The sequence below is a fragment of the Aspergillus aculeatinus genome (assembly GCF_003184765.1).
Source record: "Aspergillus aculeatinus CBS 121060 unplaced genomic scaffold BO66scaffold_23, whole genome shotgun sequence".
Classification (NCBI taxonomy): domain Eukaryota; kingdom Fungi; phylum Ascomycota; class Eurotiomycetes; order Eurotiales; family Aspergillaceae; genus Aspergillus; species Aspergillus aculeatinus.
This window is the reverse complement of record NW_020291492.1, coordinates 268,612-293,650: the sequence shown is the minus strand read 5'-3', so window position 1 is coordinate 293,650 and position 25,039 is coordinate 268,612. Positions and strand designations below refer to the sequence as shown.

The window sequence follows — 25,039 nt, the reverse complement described above, 5'->3', positions numbered from 1 at the left end:
TGTTGCCCTTGGGGCGTCGACGAGGACTCTCGTCTCCGTCTCATTCTCCGGGGATTGGAGAGCACGGTTTTCTGGGGTCATGATGTTTGTGGGTGAGTGAGGAAATTACTTACTATTACTTACTGGGTGTCGAAGAACGGCTTGAGAATAGAGGAGATGAGGAAGCATACGGAGAGATCCCTCTGATGCTGGTGCTGATGACTCGTGCGTGCGCTCGATTTGTCAGATGTGCTGCCCGTGAGAAAACGGAGTCGACAAGAGAGGTGACCTTCCCGCGACTGAACGTGGAAAGATTGTTGACACCATCATCCATGAGCAGGGCATTGATCTACCTATATTACCTAGAGTGTACCATAGCTCAGAGGATCTGTGCTTGCTGCGAAACAGCCTTATGGTGGAGCTGGACCCGAACGCTTGAAGCCTCGACTTAGGGCCCATCTGGTCACGCCGCCACATGGTGGAGGGCAACATGGTTTCCCCACTCTTCCTGTCTTCTTTTCTGTTTTGCTGCTTTTGGGCTTTTCGTCCGACCCCTCTGCATTCACAGCCTATCTCAGCCTCACTATCTGGTTCTTTTCACTTGGCTGTGGCTGGAATGAGGGTGGATGGTTGCCTTAGTCAGCGACGGCTCTCGGATGTAGCCTGCGTTGCTCGTCCACGGCTGAGTCATGCACCCTGCTGCACGTTATCAGGTCGCAATAAGCGGCGTAAAAGAAATCCGAGCAGTGACAAATGCAGTCCTCTTATGTTTTTGCCTTTTTCATTTATCGTTTCTTATATCTCGTCTGTCATCTTTCACTTTTTCCTGGCTCCCTTGCCCATGAGTCGCTCGGAATGGCCTTTGGCGGGCGCGATCACTACCACCCGCCACTACAGGCCTCGTAGAACCAGACCAAATAAGTACCTGGTAAATACTTGTCAGTACCGAATTGGGTATATACCATCGTGGTAGTTTCTATGTCGTAGAAGACAGACCCCTTGTTTTATTTCGGATGGTTTACATGAACCCGCAGCCGTGGTCAAGTTCAGAATATACATCCAAATCGCAGCGTAGATTCACCCTTGTCTGCTTGTAGGAAACAGTGCAATACACTACCAGTAGCTTATTTATCTAATGCCTAGAACTCTTCGTGCATGGAATTCCAAGAAAAAGACCCGTGGTCGGGCCATCAATTGCTCTGGCAAGAACTACCTTGATGTCGCCAGCCCTTTTATCGCCTCTGCTGATAATGCTCTGTATGGGACCTCTTCCCCCCACACTCTCTCGAACCCTTAAAGTGTTCGTCGCAGAGACGACCGGCAAAGCATATTGCATTCTCGTAAAAGTCAATTGACACAGGCTTCGTGTGCATGCTCCTACAGTATGCTGCCTGAACTACTCCTCGCCGGAGAACCGAGACTGTTGCTGCACGCAGCTATCGGCATAACCATCGTCCTCCTTTTCCACCAACTGGTGCTGACAGACTCACGCGAGCATCGTCAGTTCTGGAAGACGCAGCCATGGGTAGGCGTTCGCGTCGAGTGGTTTTCCAGATTCCGGGCCTCGCTGCGCACTATCCGCGGCATCCGGCAGATGCTGGAGGAGGGCTATGAGAAGGTTGGTCGGTTCCCCCTCGCTCGACCTCTCTCTCACACCTTCCATCCCATCCCACTGACGTGCACAGTACTCCAAACAGGGCCGGGCGTTCGTGCTGCCCACCATTGCGGAAGCACCCTGGGTCGTCCTGCCACCGAGCAGCATGCGCGAGCTGCTGGCCAAATCGGACCGAGAGCTGGACCATGAGATCATCCATGCCGATCAACTGCAGCACTACTACACCCAGGGCCCGCTGGGATGGCACGCAGTGCAGGTGCCACTGCAGTTCGACCTGGTGCGCCGGCAGCTGACGCGCCAGCTGCCGCTGGTCCTGCCCATCATGGCAGATGAGGTCGACCGCAGCTTCCGGCAGTACTGGGGCACGCGGCACACGGCGTCCACGGAGGTCAAGGTGAAGGTATTCGAAACGTGCACGCAGATCGTCACCCGCGTGGCCAACCGCGTCTTCGCCGGCCCGGACATCTGCCGCAATGAGGACTTCCTGCACCACTCGCGCCAGTATTCTGAGAGCGTTGGGCGCGCAGGCATCATCATCCGCCTATTGCCGCGGTGGCTGCGTTCGCTCCTCGCTCCGCTCATCACGTATCCCAATCGCAAGAACCTCCAGATCTGCGTGGACATATGTATGCCGGTAGTGCAGGATCGGCTGCAGAAGACCCTCGCGCAGGATCCCGCCTGGAAGGCACCGGTTCGTGGCTCTCCTCCAATGTCTCCAGTCTCAAGGAGTCTCTACTGCCTTTTGGTTCTAAGCACAGTCCCCGGAAATTTGACGGCTTCTACAGGTTGACGGACTCCAATGGCTCCTCGAGGAGTGCGTGAAACGCGACGACCCGCGCGAGATCGACCCGCGGCTGATCACGCAGCGCCTGCTGATGCTGAACTTCGTGGCCATCGAAACCATGGCCATGTCCATCACCCACACGGTGATCGACCTGTACTCTGCCCCGGATTGTGCGACCTTCGTGGCGCAGCTCCGCGAGGAATGCGAGCGCGTCTGGCGCGAAGAGAACCAATCGTCCCAGCCACCGCCTCAGCCACATCCAGACCAATGGACCAAAGCCGGCCTGGACCGACTGGTGCGCGTGGACTCGACGATCCGGGAATCAATGCGCGTCTCAGACCTCTCGTACATCGCGGTGCCGCGGATGGTGGCGCCAGCCGCGGGACTGGACTTCGACCAGGGGCTGCTGCATCTCCCGCGGGGCGTGCGCGTGTGTGTGCCGGCGCATGCCATCCACCGCGACCCGCTCAACTACGCCGATCCATTGACCTTCCATCCCTTTCGATTTAGTGATTTGGAGGAGAACCGCAAGAAAGCGCTGTCGATCGCGACGACGACCGATGCCTTCTTGGTGTTTGGGCACGGGCGGCATGCTTGCCCGGGACGGTTCTTCGCGGCCCAGACGATGAAGCTCATGCTGGCGTATCTGGTGCGGCACTATGAGGTGGAGCCGATCGATCAGGGGCCGGAGAAGGAGGTGCAGGTTGGCACGGCGAGGCCGAGTGCACAGCTCTGTCTGCGTGTGCGTCGGCGGGACTGATGGCTGATGGCTGGTGGCTCAGATGCGGAGTGGAAGGTTCGTGGGAGGTATTGGGAGAGGATCCTACGATAGAGGACATAGATTTATTAACGCGGTGGTGTCTTGAGACATCATGGAATCGATTATTTTCAAACCTTCCTAGCACGATCCACAAACAAAAGAGAAGGGACTATACACCCGAGCGCTGTATCATCTCTATCTGACTGGAACGACTCTCGACCTGATGCAACTTCAGCTGCTGCTGCGCGGAGGCATTCCAGCGCTCACGCGAAAGGACCAGTCCCGGGTGAAACGCCGTCATGACGCCGCAGGCCAGGATCATCATCACACCTTCGAGGATCATGAACGCTACCTGGTCGTTGGCAAGGGCGCTCCCGAATCCCCCCTTCAGTTCGGCGACGCGGAAACACGAGCGGATGAAGATGGTTGTGGTTGCGACGATCAGACCTGGTCGAAGGTTTAATACACTGCTTAGAGGGATAGGAGAGGAGCAAGGCAAGCAAACGAACCGATCAGAAACCCCCTCCATTTCCACCCAGCGTGCCAGTCCACGGGCAGCAGCGAGGCCGACCCCTGGGCGTGGTGCCGGCGCAGTCGGAGAGCGAAGTCGCCGGCCAACGCCATGAAGGCTACCAACGAGACGACCTGGCACGCCAACCCGGCGATCATGATGTCGATGCCGAGGTCTCTGAGACTGGTGTTGTCCGTACCGGCGGTGGAGGTGATGGCGCCCCCGGCAGACTGCAGGATCAGACACACGAGATCGCAGGCGATGAAGACCTTCGAGTACGTGGCGGGCGCGAGGCGCGAGCACCGGGCGTCGTACTCGATCACCACGCGGCCGAAGCACAGGTAGATTGCGGCGCAGATGAAGGCGGGCGCTAGGGTGAGGCAGATCAGGTACTGCAGGAAGGCGTTGAAGGAAAAAGGGTCGTCGTGCAGGCTGATGCGCCCCGCATAGCCAATGATCTCCAGTAGCAGCCCCCCCATCACCGCCACCAGGTAGCTGGTGGTGCGGTGCCACACCCCCAGAAACAGATGAATCACTGCTGCCACGCAGAAGAGCGCCAGGAAGAGCGCGTTCCCGGCCAGCGAGGGGATGTAGTGGATCATGGCATAGTCGAGACTGCACGTCTGGAGGGTGCACACAAAGGTGCTGGTATCAGTGGTGGTGCTGTTGGTCGACATGGTGTTCACTGTGGACTGTAGAACGGGCGTGGCTTAGGGCAAAACGAGTGGCGTGAAAAGGAGAGGTCGTGAAACGAGTGAATGACGCTGAAGCGTTTAGTACTATGAAAGTGCTTCTTTGGGAGGAAAGAGATAATGACCGACTGACTGAAGGATAGTGAAGGAATAAGAAGAGAGTGGAAAGCTGTTCTACACAAACAGAAGACCAGAAAACAAGAGAAAGATGGTTGTAGGTTATCTGATGGAGAGGAGAGACTCTCGCCAGGTTCATCAGGGGCACCCCATGTGCAATCGTGCCCTAACTTCAACCCACCAACCCACCCACTGGCCGGATCGCCAGCCCACGTCCGCCCACCGCGGCATTCACTCAACGACGAATCATAGTGGAATAAACATATGCTATGTAGATCGAGATTGGACTGTGCCTCTACCGTTGGAAACTCAAGAACGGATCTAAAACAGTGCCGAGGAGAGTGTGGAGGAGTGAGCGTCGGAACGGCGGCGCGTGGCGCGCGCTACGGAGTCAGAGCGTGACACTGATTGACAGCCTAAAATTCTCGCCTCACTACTCCGGACTTAGTCTAGGCTCGTCGCGTCGTTCGGTCTAGAATATTGAGTAGTTTACATAGTTTGGACCTGTCAGCCTTGTCTTGGATTTGGTCGATGAGACCATCGCCCCCACCTCTTCTTCTTCTCCCCCTACCCCTACCCCCCTTCTTCCTCCTCTCCACCTGTCTAGATGCTCGCTGTCATTGTGAATAAATCCCAATTTATCGTAGATAGAGTGTCTAGATGCTTGAGATACCCGACCCACTTCTCTCTGCACGTGTCATAAAATTCTCTGATTGCAAAGACAAGCGAAGCGGCTCTACTGCGTCCCAAGACATAGGAACCAAAGACCAGCCAATGTTTCATGACTCGATGCACCCGGCTACGAGAAAGATGTGGGAGAGACCGGCCGGATGCAGGGCCTATGAATAGCACTTACCTGCCACTCAGTAAACAATGCCGAGAAACGAGCCAGGGGTATCTGCAGCATCTGATTGGCCGGTTCGCTAATGACGTCACGGTTGCTGATGAGAAGAAAATCTCCCCAATCACAGCCCCGCACGCAGCAAAACCAAGCCCTGACATGCATATCGCCGCGGGAGTCGTATATGCATCAGCAGGTTTGCAGACCCGATGGCAACCAATGGGGAAAGACTGTCCTCGCGATGAAAATAGATTTGTCCATGGGACGCAGAACCATACCATAGGCATGGGAATATATCATATCAAAGGAGCGTGTGTCCGGCTAACCCCCGCCACATCCGTTCGGCAGGTCCAAAGCTCTCTCTTTCACTAACACGACCACACTGGCAGAGTGTAGGAGAAATTCAGAATGGGGTGGAATCCGTCACACGAGTTGATTGTCTTTCTCGTTATCTGCGGATGTGTGGTGTTTGTCTTCATAGGATACGCCTTGGCTCGACTGTACGGAGGCGACAGCTTCGACGGGCCTGGGTTGCCGGGGATGACGCCGGAGCAGGCCTCATACATGCGAGAGGTCCGACTGCGGAACCGGGAGGATATGTTCCATGCTCTGCAGGGCATGGAGAAGGGCCATCGGGGGATGGGGGTAAGGGACGTCTAGAACTCTCCAAGGTATCAAGCCCCGCGGTCTCATTGTGCGACACCCACCGAGCAGATCATGCTGATCGATACGTGCCAGTAGGAATGAAGTGAGAATACCTCTCATCACGCTGCACACGATATCGCCGGACGATTACGAACATCACGAGCACAAATTATACCGAGGTCCTCTAGTTGCTTCAGATGAGATGAAACGATTACTTGAGTTACGATGACGGATTGGAATTGAAGATGTGGAGACAGAGTCGGTTCACAACGCACATTCTCGTTGGGTCGGGTTTTTATTGGCGTCTATAGATATGTACGGAGCAAAGTGACATTGATTAAATCTTGCACGCAGCCAGGGATTGGTTTTGGCTTCAGATACCTCAAATCTACACGGATGGTTCCTCGCTCAAGGCTTCCATTGTTGTTGACATGGCAAATAATAGATTGAGATACCGAGCTAAGGAACAGAGACAGGAGAGATCGACTTCACCATGCCAGCACCTCCTGATTGCCTCTGTTTTCAGCCTGACGGCGTCCAAGATGCATCTCGGCCAGCGCAGAAGCTGGCACTGTCCCCGACCCATGGTCGTTGCAGAGCGACTGGAAAACAGTCTTGCCAAACATCTTGTACGCCGCCGCCAGCCCTTGCCGCTGGATCAAGGCCAGTTCCATCTCGTCCAACACAAACGGGTACGATCGGTCACTCACGGTGACCTGTCGACGGGGCAGGTCAATCTCAATCGCCACCCCGGTCTGCGCTGCCGCGTAGAAGTCGTCGTCGGTGATGGTGAGGCCGAGGAGGCCGATGGTGGGCTGGTTGCGTCCATAGATGAAGGAGAACGATCGTGCAATCACACATTTCACCCCGAGTCCTGCAACATCACATCCGTTAGAACCAGTGCCTTCTGTTTCCCTCTACTCCATCGATCTCGCAAGACGTACCTTTCAACGCTCGTGGCGCCTCTTCTCGCGACGAACCACAGCCAAATGCTTTCCCGGCGACGACGACATCCAGACCAGCACGAACCTGGTCGCGAAACTCGGGGTGAGTCAGCTCCAAGCAATGACTCCCGAGCAGGACGTCGGTCGGACTCTCCAGAATGAATGCTGCAGGGATGATCTGGTCCACGCTCCGTTAGCCATAGCCTGTTCGTCCACTCGCGCAAACGCGAACCTACCGCGTCAGTGTCTACGAAGTCCCCCAATCTCGAGACCCCGCTGCGTGTAATTTGCGCTGGTGCGCTGTGCGGCTTCTCTTGTTCCAGCCCTGGGATGGACGTCGTTGTCGACGGAGTAGTAGTCTTGCGAACGGACAAGTAGGGCTCGACCACTGGGGGCATCGGGGGTGAGACGGCTGGGTTTGCGCTGGCCTTGAGACGCTCGCGCAACTTTCCCCGCGGATCGGCCTTCATGCGTCGACAGCTGGCGAGTAAGGTCTGATACCTCTCGACTGACACCTGACGCAGGAGAGGACGAGGGTCGGTCAACTGCATGCTGAAGGATGAGGCCGCAACGACAGCAGCGGAGCAAATATGGCCGGTAGAACCTGAAAAGCAAGGTCAGTTCAGACAATATCAGCTTATTCCCTTGTCCTTGTCCCGAAGAATGAAGACGCACCTGGACCCATTCGGTTCTTGAAATTACGGTTCTGCGACGACAGCCAATTTTCGCCCGACCCCGCGCGGTCAGCCCCCATCCCCAGGCACAGACTGCAGCTCACGGCGGGCAGTGTAAACCCAGCCTGGGCGTAGATGTCCAACAGTCCCAGAGCACGCAAGTTGCTTACGATCGGTAGACTGCCGGGGACCACCATCCGTTTCCCGCGGGCCAGCGGCAGTCCCTTCTGCAGGCCGGCTTCGAGGACCAAGGCGCCCAGGATCAGGTCTTCCTCGGTGGTGGTGCACGCGCCGATGAAACAGCCCTCGAAGCGCATGTCGACCTTCTCCGTCACAGGCACGACGTTGTCCGGGGACGGGTAGAGGGCAATGAAAGATTCGACCTCCTCCAGATTGATCCGGAAGGTTGCGGCGTACGAGGCATCAGCGTCCGGCTGGAAGTATAGCGACTGCGTCCTGTAGCGGGCCTGGGGCCGATCCGAGATGAATTGGCTGGTGACCTCGTCCGGAACGAAGAGGCCCGTGATGGCACCGAGTTCCTATGATTCCCCTCTCGTTGCGTTAGTCACTGTACACGCACACAGGGCTAGATACCCAGAAGACCTTACGGTGCACATGTTACAGATCGCGAACCGCGCGTCGCAGGACAGATGACGCGCCCCCGGCCCTCCAAATTCCACAATCCGATCCGCGGCATGGGTGTTGCGCTTGAGGGTTTTCAGAATGTAGAGGATCACGTCCTTGCCCCGGATATACCACGCCGGTGCGCCCACGAACTCCACGCGGATCGACTCCGGGGTCTTGATCCACGTCTCCCCGGTGGCCAGCGCCGCCATCACATCCGCCGCGCCGAGTCCGATAGCGAGGGAACTGACGGCGCCTGCAGAACAGGTGTGTGAGTCTGAGCCCAGGACGAGCATCCCCGGCTCGGCTCGCTCGCGCACAAATTCCGTATGCAGGATCGTAAACTAGACACATGAGGGTTGCTGTCAGCCACGCCACAGTTCTCGGGCAGAGCAGACAGGCAGCAAACATTTGAGCCTTGGTTCTCCGTCATCTTGAACCTCGTCTTCGCATCGTGCATGCCATCGATCAACTCCCGGACCCGCGGTTGATGGTACGTCCGGGGATCCACCGTGTGATCGCCCGCCAGCCAGAACCGGTCATTTCGCCAAACCGTTGGCTCTTCCCCGATGCTGGTCATGCTGTGTTTCATGCCCTAGAGGATTGTGGATTTGGCCGGATCAGCTGCTCTGCCAACTGCCAATCTTCACTTGACCCTGTGAGGCTAGGGCTCGGGGCAGAGGAGAGGATAAAGAAGAAACCTACCACCCATGATAGCTCACTGGCAATGATCCAGTCGACCGTGACACGGATAAAATCACCCCCTTTCAAGCCTTCAGCTGACGGCAGCGAGAAGGCGTGGTGCGCCAGGATCTTTTCCGCCAGCGTCATGGGTCGCGTGGAGGAGGCCCTGACGGACAGGGGAGAGTGCAGACCTCGGGCCCTTTCGGCGGAGTTCAGCGATTCCAGCCAGGCCTCTAGGAGGCCCCGCAGCCCCTGTCGCTGTGTCTGATTGAGCGACCAGTCGACACCTGGGAAAACGGGGAATCCCAACCCCCCGCGCTCAGTCTCGGTGTGACACAGGTCGAGGACATATCGTAGGGTCGATGCGTCTGCAGAACGGCCGCGGGCGTCGAGCTCGACGGCGAGATGGGTGAGAAAGTCATCAGGAGTGGAGATAATCAAAATATCGGAGTCAAGAGGGATGGTCGGTGGTTGGCAAGTCAGGTACCAGAGAGTTGAGCCGGGCTGTCGTTCTTGAATGCTGCATTCCTCCAGTTGAATCCCACGGGTGTCGGCCAGAAGCTTTACCACAGCACGCACGAAAGCCCGTCCCTCTTCGGGGAGACTTTGGTCTTGTAAGCTCAACCTAAGTCCTGGAGTAGACATTGTGCGATTGTGCGAGAATCGAGAGGAACTTAGTAGCTTTGCGGGGCGGGGCTTGGGCTTTTCATATGCGCGGTGGAGGAGGGGTTGGCGTCGAGGAATTACCCACTTTGCTTACATCTACAAGGAATGTCGTGGCACAGATTCTCTTTGGTTGGTTCTATTCCAGTCTTCTATTAGGTTTTAGAAGCTAAGATGATTGTGATGGTGATTGTTTCACTCAACCCTATTTTGGACATGCTGCGTGTGTGGCAGGGTGGCTACGACCACTCTTGCTTCTGGTCCCGAACAAGCGGCATACATTCAATTCTGTGATGGATATATAGATAGATCTGCCGCAAGTACAGAGATAGGCATGGCACAATCGACTCGCCTCACGCATGATCCTCCAAATACGCAACGACTGCGTCGCCGAACTCCGTCGTGGAAGCCGTACCACCGACATCTCTTGTCCGGCACCCCCGTTCAATGACCTCCTTGACAGCTGTTTCGACAGCCGCAGCTGCGTCCGGCATCTCAAGCGAGTAGCGGAGCATCATGGCGACCGACAAGATCATCCCCGTCGGGTTAATGATACCTTTACCCGCAATGTCAGGGGCGGATCCTGAGCCGCATAACTAACATCAGCGGAACAGAGCCTGTTGCATACAAAAGGAGGACCCTTACCGTGAACAGGCTCGTAGATGCCGCGCACTCCATCGCCACTATCAGGGTCAGGAATCGCACAGAGGCTCGCACTAGGAAGCAGCCCCAAACTGCCGGGGATGGCGCTGGCTTCGTCGCTCACAATGTCACCGAACATGTTACTCGTCAGAACGACGCCATTCAGCGTCGTTGGCCGGCACGCCAGGGTCATGGCCGCCGTATCGATGAGCATATGCCGCAGAGTCAGGTCGGGGAACTCGGTGCGGAGGGTCTGCTCCACGACGCCGCGCCAGAGTCGGCCACAGGCAGCCAGCAGGTTGGCCTTGTCCAGGCTCGTGATGGGCAGCGGGGGATCTGTCGCGCGGGCCAGTCGGGCAGCCAGTCGTGTGACACGCTCGATGGCGTGCCGGTCATAGTGGTCGAGGTCCGAGGCCGCGTTGAAGGTCCCATCATGCTCCTGACGATCCCCGTAGTAGATGCCGCCGCTGAGCTCGCGGACGATGAGGAGATCCGCGCCCCGGCACACGCGCTCCTTCAGACTGGACGACTCGATCAAGACGGGCGCAATGAAGTTGATTGGTCGCAGGTTGCCAAACGCGTCCATGGCTTTGCGCAGTCTCCCTAAGCCGGATTCGACGGCAATCGGACTCCCTTGCCACGCCTGTGAGGAGGGTTCTATCGCGTCAGTGTCAGGCGTCTTTCCCATGGATTTCTTTCACGACAACGATGAGACTCCTTTCACATACCGGACCACCCACAGCCCCTAGAAGAACCGCCGATGCGCTCTGTGCATCTTGCAGGGCCTCTTCGGTTACAGGGGTGCCATACGCATCAAAGGCCGCCTATTCCATCTCCGCAACGTGACTCGTTAGTGGTGACATTCTCACTCACAAATTAGCCCGTAGGGGTGGAGTAGGAGGCAAACATACTCCGCCGAGAAGATGATGTTTAAGGTTCAGTGTGACTCTCGTCTGGTATTGCCTTTGGATCTCTCCTAGAACCTGAGGTATTTCACTATCAGTCCTGTCGCCTCGCGGACAGACCACTGGTTCCGGGGGCAATGTACCTTCAGGCCTTCAGCCATCACCTCGGGACCTCCGTAGTCGCCTGGGAACACCACGATATCATGTGTTTTGACCATTGTCACGGGAGTAACTGGGGCTACTGGTGAGATGTAAGAGCAAATTGTCTGCGCTGCTGCTGAAGACGCAAAAGCAGTACAAAGCGATGTTTATCAAGTAGACGTGTGACGGGGAAGAATGCTCCTTAGGGCTTCTGAGACATTGTCTACGCCGGTCGACGATCGCGGCAAGGCTCATTCGCGATCGGCCGGTCACAGTTTGGCAACAATATAAATACTTTTCCGGTCTACAAGAATAAGTAGTAGTCCAATGGGACAGTGGCTGCCAGTCCATTATACATAACTGGCCTGGATGTGCTTACCGATGAGTCAAGCAGAATGGCTGGTGGTGTAGCCTACAGCGGGAAATGCACCCCTGACTAAGCAAGATGTCTTCAAATGAAGTACTCAATCCAACAAAGAAAGAAATCGGAAAGGGGTGTGAGATGAGATGACTATTACCGTTCATATGGCACCTCGTCTATTCGGGACCCCTTTGAACCTTTTATCACACGTGGTGGGGGGAAACAGCCACAATGGCTGGCGCTCGGTAAGCCCTAGCCCGGTTCTGCAGTGCCTCGCTCCCAGGCCATGCGCAAAGAAAAGAACCGCGATCCCCACCCATAGAACAAAAGAATAAAACCAGTTTGGCAGAAACCCAGATGTCCGGCCGGCCAAAGCTAAGGCCAACGCAGCCAACGCAGAATACCCAAATGTCGACCACTTGTGCGGGCGGCCAAAGCCTTCAGAGCAAGTATGGCGGCCGGGCTCCTCCCCACGTCCACCTCCCTGACCGACAATGGCCATCCAAGAAGTTGACCAAGTCTCCCATTTGGCTATCCACCGATCTGCGGGATGGCAATCAAGCTCTTCCCAACCCTATGGTGCGCACGAACTCCAGATTCCCCGTGTAAGGGAGAGGTTTCAGGAAGCGGACGAAAGCTAATCCGCCATGCTATGGCCATGCATGTAGACAATCCAGCAGAAATGGCAGATGTTCCGCCTGCTGGTAGCCATCGGGTTCAAGGAGATCGAGGTTTCCTTCCCCTGTGCCTCGGACACCGAGTTCAACTTCACGCGGGAGCTCGTGGAGACCCCCGGGGCGGTGCCGCCAGATGTGAGTCTCGAAGTGATGACTCCGTGCCGGAAGGAGACGCTCAAGCGCGCGGTCGAGAGCCTCAAGGGGGCCAAGAAGGCCATTCTATTCACCTACCTCGCGACCAGCGACAACTACTGCGAGACCATCCTGCAGCAGCCGGCGGAGACGGAGTGGTTGGCGCGGGTGACGGAGTGTATCGAGTACGCGCGGTCGATCACGAAAGACGACCCGGAGGCGCAGGGCACGCAGTGGACGCTGGGATTCGGTTTCGAGGACTTCGCGAATGCGCGCCCCGAGGCGGCCCTCCGTCTGGCGGCGACGATCCAGGCGGCGTGGAAACCCACCCGCCAGCAGCCCGTCATCTTAGGGCTCGCCTCCAGCGTCGAGGCCACCACCGTCAACGTCTTCGCCGACCAGGTCGAATACTTCTCGCGGCACCTCCGGGACCGCGACACAGTCTGCATCTCGATCCACACGCACAATGACCGCGGGGGCGCCGTCGCCGCCGCCGAGCTCGCATGTCTGGCGGGTGGGGATCGTGTCGAAGGGTGTCTGTTTGGCAACGGCGAGCGCGCCGGCAACCTCGATCTCGTGACGGCGGCCATGAACTACTTCACGCAGGGCATCGAGACGGGCCTGGACCTGTCGGACCTTCCGGCCATCCGGCGCGTGTACGAGGAAGTCACGCAGCTGCCCGTCCACCCGCGCACCCCGTACTCCGGCGACTACTACTTCCGAGCCTTCTCCGGGGCCCATCAGGATGCCATCCGCAAGGGATTGAACAGGCGCGCCGCCAACCCGTCGCGAAGTGCGTGGCGGGTGCCGTACTTGCCCCTCGACCCGGCCGATCTGGGCATCCCCTTCGACAGCGTGATCGGCGTGAACAGCCAGAGCGGCAAAGGGGGCGTGGCCTGGCTCATCCAGCAGGGACTCGGCTTGAGCCTGCCCGGCGAGCTGGCAGCGCATTTCAGTCGTATCGTCAAGACACAGTCCGTCGCATGGGAACGAGGTCTGGCTGCCGAGGAGGTCTGCGCGCTGTTTCTAGAATCCTACGACCACGACGCCTCCTACCGTGCACGCATCCTTGGACAACAGCAACAGGGCTTCGGCGTGCTATTCCAGCAGCCCGCCTGCCCGCACGAGCTGGAGGATAGCTCGGACGAGGCGAGCCGGATTGCAACCCTCATGTCTCAGGCTCTGCAGCTGCCCTTCCGGTGCCAGATGGCCGCCTTCCACCCCCTTCCCGACGAGCGGCAGCAGGGCTTGCTGGTCACATTCGCACACTGCGTTGTTGGAGATGGTCCCGAGAGTTCTTGGGGTGTTGGGGTGGGTGTAGGTAAAGATGAGGCCATTTATGCGACACTTCTATCCATGATCCAGGTTAGACACTCCCACCTGATCTGGTACTACTTCCGTGGGTCCGATTATGCTAATGCTCCGGTTACACAGAATCGATCTGTGCGCGTTACCGATCAGCCTTGGGCAAACCTGGATGTGAAGAGCACCGTGGAACACAGTGAAATAATCTCTAATACCGACCTTGGTCACAGTCGGTTCCGAGAAATCATCATTGGTTGAGGAGAGCTGGGGTGAAGGGGTTCTATTCCTAGAGGCAACCATATATATTTAGTATTCATGTTTCAGATTCCATTCGCGCGGTATTCTTGAATCTGATATGACCCCATATAGTGTGCTACAAGTCCCTGCTGTCAAGCTACAGCTGACATGATAATGTAGAGCCCTGCATAGAACCTGAAATGGACGTGAAAATGAAAGATACTATCACAAAACACAAACTCGAAAAATTCACTATCGCGCCACTACACTTGCGCTGTACTCGTCCTAACTACCCTGCTACCGGATTCCAACAAAGCCTCAGCCATAAGTGCGAACCAGTTTCTGCTGCATATATTCCAGCGCAGTCAGATGATCATTGTACGCCGACTTGATGCCGGGCCGCACGAACGCCGGCAGGGTGTCGACCAGCACCTCACGATCCGGTTTCCCAAAGTAAGCCACCGAGTACCGAGGGGCCAGCATCGCGGTGGAGTGCACATCAGTCCCCTGAGGCAGACAGACGCGATGGTTGGCCGAGCGCAGCTGCTTGTTGGTCCAGCGCTGCAGACAGTCGCCGACGTTGATGATCACCTCGTACACGTTCTCCGACTCGACGGGGATGAAGCTGCCCAGCTGGCGCTGATCCTCGACCTGCAACCCGCCCACCGAGTCCTGCAGGAGCAGGGTCAACGTCCCGAAGTCGGAGTGCTCGCCGATGCGCTTGCCGGACCCCATCGACCGCGCCGGAATAGCCGGGTAGTGCAGCAGGCGCAGCTCGCTAGTGTTGCTCTGGTGTTTGGCGATGAGATGGTCGGCGGGCAGCCGGAGGCCGGCGGTGATGGCGCGCACGAGGTGGCCGTGCAGCTCGTGGAAGTCGTCGTAGATCCCCTCCATAAAGGGGCGGAAGCCGGGGAGGTCGGTCTCGTCGACCCAACGGTTGGGGAAGAGCTCGTCGGTGGCAGCGCCTTGGTCGAAGGATTCCTGGAATAGCGGGCTGTTAGCGATGTGCCTTGACCTCGGGGGTGGACCTTGCAGTGGCTGGCTAATAACTCTTACACACCCGATATTCCTGGTAACTGTCCGTCTGCTGCTCGCCTTGCTCGAACTTGGAGATCTGCCACACGCTCTCTTGGCCAATGGCACTCCAGCCTCGATGGGGGTTCGGCGCGGCCGGGTGCGCTGCCTTCACTTTGATGTCATCTGGGAGATCAAAGAATCGCTTGTTCTGTGCGTCGTCATTGCAGTTAGCCCGCACATCTCGCACAGGCTAGCTTCGACGCCATATCGGATGACTCACGAATTCGAACAGTTGGTCAATCTTCTCTTTTGGAAGTGACGAGTGGCGAATCTTAGCAAATCCATAGACACAGAGCGTTTCACAGAGTTCATCGCAGAATTGTTGTCGCTCTTGCGCATCGTCGCTGCGATAGCGGCGGAAGTCTAATGATTTGATGGCCATGGCTGGTGTACGGCAATTTGATGGGACCGAGCTTAGGGTCTTCGTCCGGATGTTTTCAAGACAAATGAGGATGAGTGCTGTATAGAGCTACGGACCCCGTAGCGGATGAGTCGCGGATCACTATATATGCTTCTGTGGGGTCCCCAGCCCTCCGTCGCCCACTGGCTTCGTCTGATGGAGGTCAGACATGATTGCTGGGCCCAGTGGGCGCATCCCGGAAGTGGCTGTACCGTAGTATCCCCAGACAGCCACGGCACGGTTCATGAAGCCGGCAAGGCTGAGGGCATGCTCTGCATCTCCCACGTTGCGCCCCCACACAGGATCCTGAAGGGATTGCACTCCGATGCCGGCGCAGCTGCCGGCGCCGTTCTCAGAATTCACAGAGCCTTAGGGATAAGTCAAGTTGCAACCAGGAGTTCTTTTCCTGTTCAGACCTGGTTACTGTGTGGAGAGACCCAGAGTGCGGCACCCAAATGTCACGTATAGACATACCGGAAAGGCGAGGTTCTTGGATCTTTCATGAAGATTTATGCAACCACGGCCGATGCTACTTCCGCAGCATACATCGTGAATATCTATGTACTCAGCGTTGTTGTAAAAAAATACCTCCTCTCGTTCTCGACGAATTGAGGTCACATTCTTTGTCCTACCCCAATATGGAATCAGACGTTCTGTCCTTTAAAATGCCAGTCCTTCACAACATCATCCGTGGAATAAAATCTGATGCGGATATTCCCTATAGGGCTATGGTCTCAATCAATAAATCTTTGAACCACGAAGAGCCGGAGTCGCTCACACAATAAGATCAATGTTGACACCGCAGTCATCTCTTGCAAAAGTCTCGAGCGCGCGCCAAGGAGAAGGTGAGTCTCCCTCAACATTCAATCTCCGTTTTACTGAGCGAACACGGATCGCGAAGAAAGGCCGTTCCCCTGATCTTGGAAGTCACTACGTATAACGGCTCCAGATCACGCGGATCTAGTGGACCTGAGCAAGGTCGATTGCCAACAAACGGCATCCCTCATTTGATCAAGATCGCGAACTCATTGTGAACGGATATCACGGATTCTCGTCATGGTCATCGAATGGAAAATGGTGAACGACAGCTGTTTTCTCCATTTCGGTGCTTGAATGTTCCATCAAACCATTCTTGATGCTCTGGATGACCGCCTTGCACCGTTCAAACTCATCCTCATCTGGAACCCAGCCTAGGGCGTCGGTCCCGATGAAATCCCTCATCTCGCCCAGCTCCTGTAGTAACTCCTGTTCCTGGCAGTGATCCTCCGCGCATTTTTGTATCTCTTCCTCTGAAAACTGAACCGGAAACTTCATCAAACCCGTCGGTGCCCCTTCATACAACGGCATCGGCCAATTCGTGAGTACCTGCATCATGGTATACTTCAACGACACCGAGTCTCCTTCCCAGGGAGCCTGTGCATGATGAAAAAGCTTCGCGCGGAGCATGAAGTTTTCAGTTCGGATGGCATCAAAATGATCCGGCAGGGATTTCATGGTCAATGCCGCATAGTAAAAGTGCACGATTCGTCTCCGCATCGTCTCCTGAACCGCCGCCTGTTCTTCATGGTTGAGTTGGTCAAAATGATCCGGCAATTTGACCTCAGGCTTGGATAATGTCTCCGACACGAGATCGCCCCAATTTTGAAAATGGTCGGAGATGCCAGCGCACAGGCAGAGGGGCAGAATGACTGCATGCTGCCAGTCGATGATTCCGACCACTTCGTTGGACGTATTCACCAGGATATTGTTAGGCGAAAAGTCCGGATGACGAACAGTCGGGCGAGCTATGCGGTGGTCGGATGTAACGTCGAGACCAGGCGCTAGCTTCAAGTAATTGGCAAGGAGATGCTGGTACGGGATGGGTGAGCGGGGTTGATACTGGTGTAGTTCTCGCAGGTATCTTTCGACGTGGAGTCGTGGTTTGCCAAACTTTTCACAAAACTCCATCTCGCGCTTAGCAGGTGCTTCAAAGCATGAGGAGAATGTAGTCCCTGACTCGGAGTCAGTGTTTTCCGAAACAAACAAAAAAAGGAATACCCAGACGGAGACTGACATGGACCGCAATCGACGTCCAGAGAAGCCCGTTCCCGATACCACCATTCATGTTGTGCGGTTGGACCAACGACAATGTCGTCCGAGACCGGGATCACGCGTTGTGAGCTTGCAAGATCACGGCGGTGGTAAAGACTTCCGCTTGCTGGGAAGCGGATGCTCATGAACTGTCTTTCCAGATCCACGATCTGTCGCATAATTTTGACACGAGTTCTGGTGTCCATGGAGTACCACTGACCGCTCAAGGGTGTTCCTTCGAATCTTTCCAAGAGAATGTACTCGGCTCCAACGGCGTTTGTCTGATCTGGGGAGTAGGCAAGGACTTTGGGAACGGGGACCCCATTAGCACGCAGATGGGCGAGTGTGGCCGCTTCACTGGCCACTGCATGATGTTTGGGAACAGTCGTCTTATACGGCAATCTTGCCAGGACTGCATATCCATCATTGAAGGTGATTTGTAAGACGCGGTTGAAGCCCCCCTCGGCGAGTTTTGTGATCGAAACCACGCCATCGAGGCAGTGGCCGACGGAATGGCAGGCAACCCTGGCAAGGGCATCCACGTCGAATCGAGCACGGCGTTCGGCGCGGCGGATCTCCTCGTTGAATCTGGCCAACCGCGAGCACGTCAGTGTATTGTAACTATTGTGACTGGGCGCGTCCAGCAGTTCACCAGCCATAGCTCGCAGAAAGCGTCCAGAAGTGTACTCAAAGATATCAGAGTCACCTCTTGAAGAAGAAGACATCCTCCTGAGTGATGCCTTGAAGCATTGATTGAAATATCTCGAAAGGTGTCGCATATTCGACCAGACGGCTGTCAGCCCAAGCTGCTCTGATTATTGATGGGCGGCATGGTACGGGACGTCTGGAGGTTGACTTGGCTATCAGGCTTCGCAGGACCAGTATGGTGAATACGAATTTGCGAGTAGGTAAGTAAGTATGTACATATGATGTTGTTTGATGATGCAGGAGGGATTCAGGAAGTGTCGGTGTATCCGAGAATACCCCGAGGGGGCGGTCTGGATGGCGGAGCCATAGGAGCGGCAGAACGTCATACGTGATCAGGGAGGCAAGCAGTCTTCCGTACGATGCAAACCAGGCAAATGCCAGGCAAATGCCAGGCAAACCCCCAGGCAGCCAGTAGTTATACCTAGCCCTAGCTAGCTAGTAGCTAGGAGATGTCCGGCCCCAACAGCAGAAAGAACAGAAGTAGGAAGAATGATGTACAGCAGCACTGTACACCTTATCAGTGTTCCTACCAGCGCCGACGGTACCTTAGGCGAGGCAGTCCCTGAAAGACATGCAGACATCATCAAAATCCTCGTTGTCCATCAGGAAGACCATATCGACCTCGCTATTGCAGGTACTCAGCAAGACGTAATTCCGCCTGTGGTAAAAGCTGCGCGCATCTGTTGAAGTTCTGCGTAGAACACTACAACGTCGTCTCCCAGGAATCAGATCTATTATTGATAGTCGCCTAAAGAACCCTACACTGACTATTTTGAAAAAAAAAAAAAAAAAGAAAAAAAAAAGAACCTTCAAGGAACTGGACTTCATCCCTCTTGCCAAGCGTGGGCAGTATTCAGCCGTCATGTAGTCGGAAAACAGCTACCATCTTGCTCCAAAAGCGTGACTCAAATTCCCAGCCTTGCATAGGCAATAAATAGGTATGAAACTTGGTCAACCGCCAGCAAGCCTGAAGAAGTCCATTCCTTCTTCAGATATATTCGCTCTGAACGAGCGAGACATAAAAGTCTCAAGCTCCTGGGAGAGTGGTCTACCTGCGTACAAGTTGTCAAGCCGGAATAGAGTGCTCTCAATGAGAATGCCTGTAGTTTGAATAAAGCAGGCTTCGCCATAGAATGAGTAGCTACAGGGCATGAACTCTGCTCCTAGTATCTTGATAGACTGTTTTGTACACAGCCAAGAAATCGCAAGTAATTAACCTCAATTGAGTGCAGCAACGCCGCGCGAGCGGGGTGTTGCCACTGTACTTAATCTCCAAAGCTCAGGTTCATATCGAGGCATACCATTGAGCTGTTGTTCCAAATAATCAGAGAATAGATTCTATTGTCCAATAGCTGGACTGTTCAAGGGAATAGCTTATATTACCTTTATGAACACTGGATTCCTGCCACCAAGAGCCGGTGGGCCGGGCGATATAGCCTCTTAATTCTTGACGGCCATGACTCCTGGTTGACGCCTGAATTCAACAATCTTGAGAGCTAAGATAGAGGTATACATATCTGTATACCTTCCCACTCATCATATCTTTGCCAGCCTCTCGATGTCGCTTGCTTCTCGCCAATAAAACGAGCCTACGGCGGCATGGCAGAGCGGCTGATGTGCACGCACTCACTCATAAGAGGATTCATCCCCGAATTGAGATGGTCAGCAAACCAGAGTGTTGGTCACGAGAACAATCAATCACAAGACGAGTCTTTCATTGTTGCTGAATCAATTCAATTATCAATATGCTAAACAAACAATCCAACCTGGCAAGCCCAACTCCACGGCATTTCCTTCTTCCTACAACCGACTAGGGACCAGATACGGAACCCCTCTAGCCTCGTAGAGATCGCGGTGGTCGGCCTTGATGAGATCGGCGCCCTGCAAGCACATCGAGGATTAGCATTTTATTTCACCACATGGAGAGGCGTGCTCACCTTCTCGCCGATCATGTACACCGAGTTCTGAATCCGACAGTCCGGAATCACGGGGATGACGGACGCATCCGCCACGCGCAGGTTGCGGATCCCGTGGACCCGGAGTCGGGAGTCCACCACGCCCTGGTGGATGCTCTTGGACAGGCGGGCGGTGCCGCAGGGGTCTGTCTCATGAGAACTTGTTAGTGACATCATGCTCTAGCCATACACGGAAAAACTCAGGTGCACAAGCAAGAAGGTGAGGATAGCACTTACGGTATCCAGTCTGACTCCTCTCCAGGACAGCCTTGTTCATCGCCTCATCCGAGTGCAACGGCATCTCCCAAGGGTACTCACCCACCACGAGATCCTTGAACCCCTCCCCCTGGGTCAGCACATCGTACGTCCAGCGCACACCCTCCCGCATCGCGAGAACATCCAGATCGTCGGCGAAGAAGTTGAGGTTGATGTTGGGCTGCACCAGGGGATCCGCGGAGTTGAGCGTGACCTCACCCCCCTCGGACACGGGCCGCAGCAGATCCACGATGACGGTCATGTAGCTCCCCTCCTTGGGGACGGGGTAATGCCACTGGAAGGCGGAGCTGAACATCCCCACGAAGTCGAGCTCGAAGTGGGGCTGCCCCGCTGGGCCGAAGGGGTCGCGGCCGCCATTGGCAGCCCTCGCGGCACGGTAGGCGGGGTACTGGTCCAGCCGGGCGTCGATGCGCGGGAAGCCGACCATCTCCAGCAGACCCGAGCTGACGGGCCCGGTGCGGTCGCGGCGGTAGGCCGACACGGCGGCGTCGTGGGCGGGGCCGGGCCGGAGCAGGTGGTCGTCCAGCGTGAGGCCGTCCTTCAGCTTGAGGACGAAGGGGACAATCGGGTGGTCCAGCAGGTGTTGGCCGACGTGCGGGGAGTCCAGGATCACATCGATGTTGTGTTTGGTGAGTTCCGACTGCGGGCCGACGCCGCTGAGCATGAGCAGTTTCGGGGTTTCGAACACCCCCTGCGAGAGGATGACCTCGCGAGTGGCGTGGAGGCGTAGGGTGGTGTTGGTCGAGGGGAGAACGACCTCGACGCCGGAGCAGACGCGGGTAGACGGGTCGATGAGCAACCGCTTGGAGTGCGCGCCGGACAAGATCGTCACGTTGGGCCGGTTGAGCAGATACACAAAGCTGCCCTGGCGCTGACCCTTGTAGATCGAGTCGACGCAGTGGGTGAGCCCGTGCATCTCGCCGGAGTAGATGTCCTCGGTCAGTGGTTCGCCCTTGGACACCCAGGCCCGGCTGAGGGCGTCGCGGAAGGGCTGCAGCTCGGGCACCAATTCGGCGTGGGAGATCTGCAGGGGCCCACCGGAACCGATCTGGTGCAGCTCAGCCGGGTACAGCTTTTCGTCATCGTGGTAGGTGGCGCATTTACGCAGGTACTCAACGCAGTTCGCCCAGGTCCAATCCCGGCCGCCGAAGGGCTCCCAGTCGTCGAAGGTGGCCGCCGACCCGGGGATCCAGGTGAAGTAGTTAGCACACGAGCTGCCGCCCAGCGCCTTGCCGCGCGTGTTGGGCTTCTCCACGCGCTCGTAGTCCTCACGCTTGATCATGGTGGTTTTGTATGCCCAATCGTACTGGCTGCCCCGCAGCCCGAAGGCTTTGGACGGCGTCGTGATGTCTTCGATCTCGTGCGAGTTAGCGACACCGGCCTCGACCACGAGGACCTTGACGTCCGGGTTCTCGGCCAGCCGGCCCGCAATGCAGTTTCCTGCCGTACCACCACCCACGACGATAAAGTCGAACTGGGAGTTGTTGGCAACTGACATGATTATGGATTAGGGAGATATGGAAGTAACAAGGGTGATTCACTGAGATTGAAGATTGTGAGATGATTGTGATCTTGCTGCTGCTGAAGATGCTGATGCTGATGCTGATGCTGATGCTGATTCTGATGATGCGACTCGAGCGGTGCCATCACTGCCTTATATCCTGTTCTCTTCATGGAGGACACGATGGGTCGGCTACCTTGGACAAAGAGTGTCTCGTATAGACCTGCAGTGAGGCCCGAGTTTGGCCCGTTGATTGTGCCGACATATCCGCGCTCATCCGGATTGATGCAAGACAGACTGGGGATTGACGTATGAGGGGTAAGCGAGGGATTTATGAGGCATTCGAGTATGCGGGTACAGGGTTTGGGGACGACCAAGCATGGTGTTGATGATTCTTGTTCTGCTCGTAACCGGAAAAATACACCCGAGCTCGGCGAGACCGGCCAGAGATCGGAGTCTGTCGGCAGACGGTCATGTGATCTTACGAGTACCTGGCAATGCGCCGAACTTTGACCGATTGACCAATCAAAGGGCGCTGATTGTGCTGACGGGGCGCCCCCTCATGAGGGGCAGGCACGGTGAGGGGAAAAGCCGTAGAGAGCAATGATGTTACTAAATTTCCCCTCACTGACCCTCACTGACCCTCTAGATTCCCTGGCCAAACGTCAACATCCCCATCCACTTTTGGCACTAGGTGAGACCGTGCCTCCGAGAAAATTTTCTGTCCCGAGATAAAGGCTTCACCGCTGCTGGAGCGCCACGTTTGCAATCGCTTGCAATCGCTTGCAATCCCTATCTTGCCGTTAGTCCAGAGATAAGCCTACCTGGCCGTAGCCGTATATAACTCCCACATCTCACGATCGCCCCCCGCGATCCATAATTTCCCCCCTTTCTCCCCTTTTCACAAACTCAATCCTCATCCACACATACTCCACGCCATGTCCAAGCCTACTTTCACCCTCGCTGAGGGTATGTCTAGACCCTCTCCGATGGCCATTGTTGATCACTTCTCTGACCCATCCATCTAGGCCAACCTGTCACTGACCCTGCGGTCAGCACCACCCTGCCCACCTTCGGTGGCGGTGGCCTCACTACCCTGGGAGACACTCTGCTGATCGAGACCCTGACACATTTCAACCGGGAGAGAATTCCGGAGCGGTACGGATCCTTACCCCTGCACTGCCGATCCCCGATCTGCATGCAGCTCATGTGCATGGGACGCGAACTAATCAGCTCGCAGAGTTGTCCACGCCAAGGGCTCCGGCGCCTGGGGTGAATTCCGCGTCACCAAGGACATCTCCCACCTCACCAAGGCCAAGTTCCTGACGGGCGTGGGCAAGAAGACCAAGGTGCTGTTCCGCCACAGCACCACGGGCGGTGGTCTGGGCAGTGCCGACACCGCGCTCGACATCCACGGATTCGCCGTGAAGTTCTTCACCGAGGAGGGTAACCATGACATTGTTGGCAACCACGCCGTAAGCCCGTCTGCGCCTGCATCGCACCGAGTTCCGCTGAGCTGACACAATCACCGACAGCCCGTTTTCTGGGTGCGCGATCCCATCCGCTTCCCCGCGGTGAACCGCAGCCACAAGAAGCACCCCGCCACCAACCGCGGCGACCCCAACATGGTAAGCAGCCAGTACATCGGGAACAACATGTCGGCCAAGCAGCGCACTGACCCACGCGACAACTCTAGTTCTGGGACTTCCACGTCAACCAGCCCGAGAGTGTGCACGCCTTGATGCACCTGTTCGGCTCGCGCGGCCACCCCGAGTCGGCGCGCAAGATGACCGGGTTCGGCATCCACACTTTCAAGCTGGTGTCCGAGGACGGCAGCTTCCGCTACTGCAAGTTCCACTTCAAGCCCGTGCAGGGCATCAGCAACATCAGCTCCGACATGGCGACGCGGTTGGCGGGCACCAACCCGGACTCGTACAACCAGGATCTGTGGGAGGCGATCGCGCGCGGCGACCACCCGGTGTGGAAGCTGTACGTGCAGGTGATGGAGCCCGAGCGCGCCGAGACGTTCGGTCGGGCGTTGTTCGACATCACCAAGGTGTGGCCGCACAAGGACTTCCCCTTGATTGAGGTTGGCGAGATGACTCTCAACCGGAACGTGCGTTGCCCCTTTTGCTTGGTGCATCATTTCCGAGAAATAGCTGACCATTCGTGCACAGCCCGAGAACTTCTTCGCCGAGATCGAACAGGCGGCTTTCTCTCCCTCCAACCTGGTCCCCGGTGTGGCTGCCACTCCTGACCCGAGTATGTCCCTCTCCCCATCCACTGGAAAAGTCAACACAACCCTAACGCAGTGTCTGTGTAGTGCTCCAAGCTCGTATGTTCGCCTACCCCGACGCCCAGCGATACCGCCTGGGTGTCAACTACCCGCAGCTCCCGCCCAACAAGCCCGTGTGCCCGGTGTACGCCCCCTACCTGCGCGACGGCGCCCACACCACCACGCACAACTACGGCGGCGACCCCAACTACGTGCGCAGCACGCTCACCCCCGGGGTGAGCAGCCCGTCGGCGAAGGAGGTGCGCCACCACGAGTTCCTGCGGATGGGCGGGGTGCTGGGGCTGAACGAGATCCCCGTGGGCGATGAGGACTTCGTGCAGCCGCGCGCGCTGTGGCATAAGGTGTTCGACGAGCAGGAGCGCCGGCTGTTCGTGACGAACCTCTGCAACTCGCTGGAGGGGGTGGTGCCGGAGCTGCAGCAGGCGACGGTGGCCATGTTCAGCCGGGTGGATCCCCGGATCGGACAGATGATGGAGGCGAATCTCAAGGGGGGTGCGCGGTTGTAGGTCGCTGACGGGGCCGACGGGGCCGACCGGGGTGGAGAGGGGAGTTTGTTTTCAAGCGATGCATCCTTGCCTGTGGATTTTTTGCCCAAGTTAGACAAAGTTAGACGTGTCTTAGATTTAGACTAGACATAGAAGGTCATAGACAATCATAGACAAATACAGTCATAGACGTACAGAATCTTCTTGATGAGTATGGAGTGTGTCAGTTGTTACTCGGTGAGGTGGAGGGAGAAGTCGCGTCGAGGAGAACTGATAAGCCCACCACGACGTTATCGGGTGGATCACGTGTCTGCTCTCTTATGCCTTAGGCACCAATA

General features: G+C 56.4%; 10 protein-coding genes across 10 annotated transcripts; 4 read left to right on the top strand and 6 right to left on the bottom strand.

Annotated features, from left to right (window-relative positions):
• Positions 1–1,363: 1,363 nt before the first annotated feature.
• BO66DRAFT_374043 (cytochrome P450) lies at positions 1,364–3,138 on the top strand (the record flags this gene model as incomplete). Its single annotated transcript, XM_025645574.1, has 3 exons — positions 1,364–1,597; positions 1,677–2,108; positions 2,380–3,138. 3 exons carry the CDS (start codon positions 1,364–1,366, stop codon positions 3,136–3,138), a joined length of 1,425 nt encoding a protein of 474 aa, XP_025504171.1.
• An 89-nt stretch (positions 3,139–3,227) lies between these two features.
• Positions 3,228–4,623, bottom strand: BO66DRAFT_391851 (RTA1 domain-containing protein). Its single transcript, XM_025647362.1, has 2 exons — positions 3,648–4,623; positions 3,228–3,585 (listed from the first exon to the last, which is right to left on the bottom strand). The coding sequence occupies exons 1-2, from the start codon at positions 4,324–4,326 to the stop codon at positions 3,308–3,310; spliced, it is 957 nt and encodes a 318-aa protein (XP_025504170.1). The 5' UTR covers positions 4,327–4,623; the 3' UTR covers positions 3,228–3,307.
• A 1,084-nt stretch (positions 4,624–5,707) lies between these two features.
• BO66DRAFT_471346 (uncharacterized protein) lies at positions 5,708–6,124 on the top strand (the record flags this gene model as incomplete). Its single annotated transcript, XM_025652849.1, has 2 exons — positions 5,708–5,944; positions 6,014–6,124. The coding sequence occupies 2 exons, from the start codon at positions 5,708–5,710 to the stop codon at positions 6,038–6,040; spliced, it is 264 nt and encodes an 87-aa protein (XP_025504169.1). The 3' UTR covers positions 6,041–6,124.
• A 308-nt stretch (positions 6,125–6,432) lies between these two features.
• On the bottom strand, positions 6,433–9,587 carry acoC (aconitase family protein; the record flags this gene model as incomplete). The annotated part of the gene is made up of 7 exons (XM_025645573.1): positions 8,892–9,587; positions 8,596–8,781; positions 8,139–8,530; positions 7,564–8,054; positions 7,125–7,492; positions 6,889–7,066; positions 6,433–6,818 (listed from the first exon to the last, which is right to left on the bottom strand). The coding sequence occupies exons 1-7, from the start codon at positions 9,513–9,515 to the stop codon at positions 6,433–6,435; spliced, it is 2,625 nt and encodes an 874-aa protein (XP_025504168.1). The 5' UTR covers positions 9,516–9,587.
• A 299-nt stretch (positions 9,588–9,886) lies between these two features.
• On the bottom strand, positions 9,887–11,298 carry BO66DRAFT_411348 (3-isopropylmalate dehydrogenase; the record flags this gene model as incomplete). Its single annotated transcript, XM_025649285.1, has 5 exons — positions 9,887–10,116; positions 10,179–10,818; positions 10,904–10,999; positions 11,087–11,158; positions 11,224–11,298. The coding sequence occupies 5 exons, from the start codon at positions 11,296–11,298 to the stop codon at positions 9,887–9,889; spliced, it is 1,113 nt and encodes a 370-aa protein (XP_025504167.1).
• A 692-nt stretch (positions 11,299–11,990) lies between these two features.
• Positions 11,991–13,429, top strand: BO66DRAFT_322397 (aldolase; the record flags this gene model as incomplete). Its single annotated transcript, XM_025643757.1, has 2 exons — positions 11,991–12,161; positions 12,251–13,429. Coding segments are annotated over 2 exons (1,350 nt in total), but the record flags the coding sequence as incomplete, so codon positions are not given.
• Positions 13,430–14,023: 594 nt separating this feature from the next.
• Positions 14,024–15,392, bottom strand: BO66DRAFT_471344 (isopenicillin N synthase family dioxygenase; the record flags this gene model as incomplete). The annotated part of the gene is made up of 3 exons (XM_025652848.1): positions 14,024–14,914; positions 14,994–15,158; positions 15,231–15,392. The coding sequence occupies 3 exons, from the start codon at positions 15,390–15,392 to the stop codon at positions 14,252–14,254; spliced, it is 990 nt and encodes a 329-aa protein (XP_025504165.1). The 3' UTR covers positions 14,024–14,251.
• Positions 15,393–16,451: 1,059 nt separating this feature from the next.
• Positions 16,452–18,230, bottom strand: BO66DRAFT_411345 (aminoglycoside phosphotransferase family protein; the record flags this gene model as incomplete). Its single annotated transcript, XM_025649284.1, has 3 exons — positions 16,452–17,401; positions 17,464–18,005; positions 18,187–18,230. The coding sequence occupies 3 exons, from the start codon at positions 18,228–18,230 to the stop codon at positions 16,452–16,454; spliced, it is 1,536 nt and encodes a 511-aa protein (XP_025504164.1).
• Positions 18,231–19,988: 1,758 nt separating this feature from the next.
• BO66DRAFT_401383 (GMC family oxidoreductase) lies at positions 19,989–21,917 on the bottom strand (the record flags this gene model as incomplete). The annotated part of the gene is made up of 3 exons (XM_025648761.1): positions 19,989–20,069; positions 20,126–20,289; positions 20,381–21,917. 3 exons carry the CDS (start codon positions 21,915–21,917, stop codon positions 19,989–19,991), a joined length of 1,782 nt encoding a protein of 593 aa, XP_025504163.1.
• A 941-nt stretch (positions 21,918–22,858) lies between these two features.
• On the top strand, positions 22,859–24,738 carry BO66DRAFT_349545 (catalase; the record flags this gene model as incomplete). The annotated part of the gene is made up of 7 exons (XM_025644685.1): positions 22,859–22,889; positions 22,949–23,078; positions 23,161–23,395; positions 23,456–23,548; positions 23,617–24,036; positions 24,098–24,182; positions 24,244–24,738. The coding sequence occupies 7 exons, from the start codon at positions 22,859–22,861 to the stop codon at positions 24,720–24,722; spliced, it is 1,473 nt and encodes a 490-aa protein (XP_025504162.1). The 3' UTR covers positions 24,723–24,738.
• Between the last annotated feature and the right edge of the window lie 301 nt (positions 24,739–25,039).